At 33.1% G+C, this 6,555-nt stretch overlaps 1 protein-coding gene across 1 annotated transcript in view; it reads left to right on the top strand.

The window, feature by feature from the left end:
- The window catches only part of LOC107639566 (phosphoinositide phosphatase SAC8), a gene marked incomplete in the record, with an annotated part of 6,876 nt that continues 592 nt past the window's right edge, over positions 272 to 6,555 (top strand). Inside the window, 20 exon segments of the mRNA XM_016343106.2 lie at positions 272 to 501; positions 813 to 887; positions 1,380 to 1,507; positions 1,608 to 1,699; positions 1,807 to 1,864; positions 2,272 to 2,328; positions 2,488 to 2,521; positions 2,705 to 2,785; positions 2,876 to 2,982; positions 3,469 to 3,555; positions 3,654 to 3,731; positions 4,146 to 4,210; positions 4,369 to 4,467; positions 4,598 to 4,697; positions 4,785 to 4,893; positions 4,971 to 5,043; positions 5,154 to 5,247; positions 5,322 to 5,408; positions 5,914 to 5,985; positions 6,529 to 6,555. Coding sequence (XP_016198592.1) covers positions 339 to 501; positions 813 to 887; positions 1,380 to 1,507; positions 1,608 to 1,699; positions 1,807 to 1,864; positions 2,272 to 2,328; positions 2,488 to 2,521; positions 2,705 to 2,785; positions 2,876 to 2,982; positions 3,469 to 3,555; positions 3,654 to 3,731; positions 4,146 to 4,210; positions 4,369 to 4,467; positions 4,598 to 4,697; positions 4,785 to 4,893; positions 4,971 to 5,043; positions 5,154 to 5,247; positions 5,322 to 5,408; positions 5,914 to 5,985; positions 6,529 to 6,555 — 1,686 coding nt within the window.

The raw sequence follows: 6,555 nt of genomic DNA, 5'->3' as shown, positions 1-6,555 counted from the left end.
TATATGATAACAAAAATATTATTTATATATTAAAATTAATCATTAAAATTAATTATTATTTATTTTTATGTAAATATATGTATAATTTATTTTATTTTTAATATATATTTATATTTTAATATGTATTTTAAGTTGATTTTAGTAATTGACGTAGCATGATTGATATGGTAATTATCACCAATTACAAATAAGTTGGTAGCGTTACGTGTAACTTTCTCAAAATTAAATCCTTTAGGTTTTAATGATTGGCCAAATGAAATTATAAATACCTTAAATTGCGTTTTCTGGATTGTTAATTAAACATCGTTCTTTGTTTTCTCTCAGCCCCCTTTGAAAAAATGGACATTGAACCCTCTTTGGTGGGTTCAGCTGAGAGATTCAAGCTAGATCATGAACTCGAATTGCACGAATTCGAGGACAAGTTTGTCATCAAATCCCTTCAATCGCCCAATCAAGGCTTCTGGATTAGCCGCCGCGATGGGAACATCAATTTCCTTGATGGTATTAATCTCTCTCTTAAACAAACGAGTTCATTTCATTGCAGAGCATAGTGTTGTTGGTTGTTATCATGTAAAGAAGGAAAATATCTTGTCTGATATTATTCAATGGAATATCCCAATTTTCACATTTATGAACATTTTAGTTATAGGCAGAAGTTACTTCTTCTTGAGTTCTGAGGTTTGGTTTCGTTCGCTTTTGATTGCTTATGTATTTCAGCTACGGTTATGCCAACTCTATAGGCATTTTTGAAGTTAACCATTTCATCTTAATTTCATTTCATTTTGATTGAATAAAATAAAATGAAATTGCAGATGAGACATGCTCTGGAAGTCCTTCAAGGACATCAACAATTTATGGTGTGGTGGGAACAATAAGACTTGTTGTAGGTAAGTACAATATGCTTTTATCTTTAGTTGCTTATATACTTTCTCTTGTCACGGTCACTTTTTTGTATATCTTTGGATTATCTAGATACGTTAATGCAAGGAAGTAACGGATAAAAGGGGATGGATAGGCTATATACTTGCAATTGAATTTATTTGTTACAGTTGTTCATTCATATATTTGCATGTGACCATGCTTGATTTGCTGCTATTAACATGTAATTTTGTCCTGATCCTCCTTGAGGATCTTTGTCCACCTTGAATGTTTTCGGTGAAAAAAAAAAATGGTATTCTTTATACATACAACTATACAACATAGTCAATCAGTCATGCATGTTTTGACCATTGATATCAATAACAATGATGAGATAATCATAATAATTGAGATGAACTAATTTTCATTTAATTCTATTTGTTTTTCTGAAGTAACCAAACTACCCTATCACCATTACTTGCTTAACTCAATGAGACTCAATAATGTGTGTCTTGGTGTAGGAACGTATGTTGTTGTAATAACCTCTTGCAAGGAAGTTGGAAGTTTCCTCGGCTATCCAGTATATCGCGTGATGTCTATGAGAGTACTTGCCTGTAATGACGCTTTAAAGTTTTCAACTGGGCAGGAAGTAAGAATTTATTTAGTCAGAAGTTTTTTAGGCTTCATTCCAATTTTATACATGTGATTAGTGTTTTATATGTATGTTCCATATGCATAACTTTACGCAGAAAAAGGATGAGGCTTACTTCATGACACTATTGAACATAGTGGAGTCAACGCCGGGTTTGTACTATTCGTATGAAACTGATATTACGTTGAAGTAAGAATCACATAATCTAAATTGCTAGTTTGTTATTATCATTAGCACATCAATTGATATCTTTCCAAAATTGATGTTCATAAGATTTAATTCATTTTATCCATCAGCTTGCAGAGAAGAAATAAGCTAGTGGAAGGGTGGATGAGTAAGCCATTATGGAAGCAGGTTTGTCCACATAATCCTTGATCTCTGCAAAATAGTTGTCATTTGGAGTCCAATCCTTGAGTCAATATCTTTTTAATTGAAGTATTCTTCATATTTCTATTGAGAGTGAAGCATTCTGCCATGAGCATGTTATTCATGTGTAATTCAGTTGTGTTGTACATTACAGATGAAATTCCATGTATAACTTATTTCATTTTGTTTAGATGCATCACTTTGATCTATTATTTCATTGATTAGTTTTTTCTAAGATGTCACGTGAAGTTTCATTCATTTAATGTTTTTAGTCTTAGAAGAGGGAAGATCAAAGAAAATCCTCTTGGTCCCTGATGGCACCATTTAATTCAATTATTATTTATTAGTAAAATCTTGCTAAAGATATTGGTATCCTTTTCCACTTTGTACTACAGGCTGACCCTAGATATGTCTGGAATAGACATCTTTCAGAGGAGCTTATCGAGTGTAAGGTTAGATAATTTGTCTGTACTTTATGTTTTATGAAGGAAAATTGTCTTTGTTTTTACCAAAATGGAGAGTATTTCAACGTTTTAGTGAACATGGTCTTCTCATTCTTAATTTGATTATAGGGCACGTCCCGTTAACTCTCAATGTTTTTGTGGTTGCAGCTGGACAGATTCATCGTGCCCATAATACAAGGAAATATCCTTCCTTCATCTTCCATGTGTATGTAAGGTTTGAGTGTGCTGTTGTGTGTGTGAGCTCACGCGTGCTGTCTGCATAAAGTTTCTCTCCTTATTAACTTTAGTAAAATAAAATAGTAAAAATTAGTAAGTATGCATTCAATACAAAATCCTATAACATCCCACCTTAACGTGGTTTTAAGCTTCCAAGTAGCAGAACTGAAGCTAAAAGATTCACATGCGATGGTAACATTAGTTTCGAGGAGATGTAATCGGCGCCTAGGTACAATATGCCAAAGATGCTTTCTTCTTATAACAATAAACAAAATAATAAAATTTTAGCTTGTTATAACATGGCAATATGGTGGTGTAGGAACAAGAATGTGGAGAAGAGGAGCTAACCTTGAAGGTGATGCTGCCAATTTTATTGAAACTGAACAGTTACTTGAAACTGAAGGATTCAGATCTTCATTTTTGCAGGTATTATACATTGATCAACTTACAGTTATTTCTTTCAATAGTTTCTTCAAACAGATGGTTAGTATGCTTTCAATATTACTGAGTTGTAATGTAGAATGTTAAAAACGTGTATTAGGTAGGAGATAATTAAAATGCTCATAATAATAGCATATTCAGTCTTCCCCATTGAGCTAGTTATTCGGGTGGAGTTTGATTTTATCTATTATAATATGATATGAGAGCCCACCATTTAAATAAAATGTTCTAAAATATTCTGATGGACTTTCAATGTCATATTTGCCCAAAGCTTCAAATATAGTTAATTCAAATTGAAGAATATAAAGCTTTACCATTAGTTTTTTGTTGTATGGAGGTAAATAAATATTTTAAAAGAAACTAAATGTTAATGGACATTTGATATCCTAGTTTCTATATAAACCCTTTTATCTTCAAACAACTTTTTGACCTTCTAGTTTGTGGTTGGTACTTAAACGAATTGTTTTGCAGGTTCGAGGCTCAATTCCTCTACTGTGGGAGCAGATTGTTGATCTAAGCTATAAACCACACCTTAGTGTCATTAAACATGAGCAAACGGTAAATTTCTATTCTTGATGATGCTTGCACTCCAATTGTTCTACAAGAGGTTTATACTAATAACTTTTTCTTTTTTTCCTCCTTCGCATGTGCTTCAGCCACTTGTAGTGGAGCGTCATTTCAGTGATCTATCACAAAGATACGGAGAGATAATAGCAATTGATCTAACCGAAAAAGTATAGTTATAGCTGTACCCCTCCTACTCTAAGCAATGAAAATGTCACAAATTTATTTCGGATCTAGTGTGATTCGAAATATATGTTGCTGCTTCTTGATGCTTGTGAGGCAAAGATATTCATGATTGGATAAGAATGTCTTTAGCTTTCTGTTTTGGTTCAAACTGGTTGCTGGTTAAGGGACTTTTGTATCATATCATGTTTAAATATTTCCATATTTTTCAGCACCCTTTTCTGTTCCCTGCAAAAGTTTATGCAGGGAATTCAGGAAAAGGACTGGCTTAGTTTGGTTTATCATGTCCTAGAAGTTAAATCATAATCTTCATCTAGTCTCTGTTGCCATTTTCCCCTTCTAAGTGCATGTTACTTTATGTATTATCTTTTAACAATATTTTGTTAATTTTACTGTTGTAGCATGGTGAAGAAGGTCAATTAAGTGCAGCATATGCTGCTGAAATGAAAAATGTGCCAAACGTCAGGTGATGTTGAATCCTTTTCTCCTCATAAACTTATTGCTCTAGTGATGATGGAATTTCCTTCTGATTGTATAATAGAAACTGTATCTTTGTGGTGAGATGATTATTTTGTATCATATTTTCTTTTAACCTTTTTTTTTTTAACTCATGGATTACTGCAGATATGTGCCATTTGATTTCCATGGCCACTGTAAGGACTCAAACTTTGATAATCTGGAAATCCTGTATGACCAAATCTCTGAGGATGCTGAGAAACAAAGGTGATTACAGAAAAAAGAGAGAGAGAGAGAGAGAGGGGGCGGGGGGGAATTAAATAGGTAGTTTCCACAGCCCAGATAAGCTGGCAATCTATAGTTCAGATTCTTAATCGCTGCTGTTTCAGCTGAGCAGATACTTCTTGATAGATAGAGAAGGAAATGTACAAGAGGAGCAGAGAGGAGTTATTAGATCAAACTGTGTTGATTCCCTTGATCGAACAAATGTTACTCAGGTTTGCTGATAATTGATTAATTAATTGCTAAGATTTGAACTTGCTTACATATGACAATTGTTTTGACCGTCTTTACTCTATTTGTAGTGTTATCTGGCGCAGAAAGCCTTAAATCTACAGTTGCAGAGGATTGGGGTGCTTAGTCCTTCTGAGTGCATTTCTATGTTTGATGAAGAATATGGAAAGTATAGAGCATGTAAGGGATTCCTTGATAACTTCTAGTCTTTCTAGAATTACTGTCCTGCTTATTTGAATTCTATTTCTTATATTTAGTGTGGGCGGAACAAGGTGATGAAATAAGCCTCGAGTATACTGGGACTCATGCCCTCAAAGGGGACATAGTGAGGTATGAGAAATACTACTACTACTACTAGTACTCGTACCACTTCCGTATTGAAATTCTCTTTTCCTATTTTTCCTTCCGATACAGATATATTTTGGAATATTTTGCTGCAGGTATGGAAAGCAAACAATATTCGGAATGATTAAAGATGGGATGAGTGCACTTTCGCGATATTACTTAAACAATTTCCATGATGGAATTCGACAGGCAAGTTCATTTGTCTTTCACAATCTTCCACTCAATCTTGATCGTGTTTGACAAGTTTCATACATCTCTTGCAGGATGCTTTGGATTTAATAAGTGGCCACTATACTGTCAATCGAAACAGTCTTTCTCCAATCGGGCAGAATGGCTTTGATCCTTTTTCTGTAAGTAGCATCAGGACTTACTCTCTCTATTTTCTAACCCTCCCAATCCTTCAATTTTGTATTGAATTGAGAAAAATGGAAATTGCATTTTAAAGACCATATCATATCTCTAAGTTGGTTTCAGATGATATAAACTTGTCATCTTAAGAATTTCCTTGTTCTCCCCTTGTACCCAAGATGGTTTGGGTTTAAGGGGATCTTGGTTGACATATATGTAATGACCATTCTGATTTGACTACATGCAAAACTTGATGCATTATCATGCATTTAAGGAGCATCTGTTTCAACTTTTGTGAAAAATGATTCGATAAATTTTTGTATATAGCTAAAAAAATTCTAAGCCGCTTGTTTTAGCTTTGACAGAAACTGAAAAAAGATTTTTGATCCGAAAAGTATTTTATTTTGGATAAAAAATGTCGAAACAAACTCACCATAACTTCATTCATCCGAAATATAATGCACATGGCTAAAACCTAACTAACCAATTTTTGACAAGCCATTGCAGCACAATTTGAATGCAGTTTCTGGAAATACACTTTGTCTCACAAGTACAAATACAAGTATTGAATATGATACGGTACGATATGTAACTATAATAAGTTCAGAGAAAATATAAAGGTGGCAACATATATTAAATAAAATATTAAATGTATATTTATATAGATACTGGATATTCATCTTAATAAAAGATTTATGCTGATTTTTTCAATTGCTAATTTAAATGAAGTAAATTACATTGATTTCCCTTGAGGTTTGGTGATATGACACAAAACTCCGTTATTTATCGAAGCATACACTAACCTCCCTTGAGTTACAAGTCATTTGACACTTGGTACTCCTATATTTCACAAAGAAGTTAATGTAATTTACCCTTTTAAATATGATCAATTGTTCTAAATAATAGATAAAATAAACATTATTTTTAGTTAAATCAATTGGTCACAAATAAGAAAGTCCAATCTCATGCATATCCACATACAATTCACATACTTCATAAAAAATGAAGTACTTGTGCATCATAGGGAATAGATAACTATATTACACTTCATCTATGGCATAAACAACAAAATTTCATTGGCATTGGAATTGACATGTTATGAAGAAAACTCTTACCATGCAGTTCCTTCCGGTGACATCAGCATTGATA

Source organism: Arachis ipaensis, chromosome B04 (genome assembly GCF_000816755.2).
Source record: "Arachis ipaensis cultivar K30076 chromosome B04, Araip1.1, whole genome shotgun sequence".
Lineage (NCBI taxonomy): Eukaryota > Viridiplantae > Streptophyta > Magnoliopsida > Fabales > Fabaceae > Arachis > Arachis ipaensis.
Note: the sequence above shows the minus strand (reverse complement) of the source record. Positions and strands in the feature narration are given on the sequence as shown.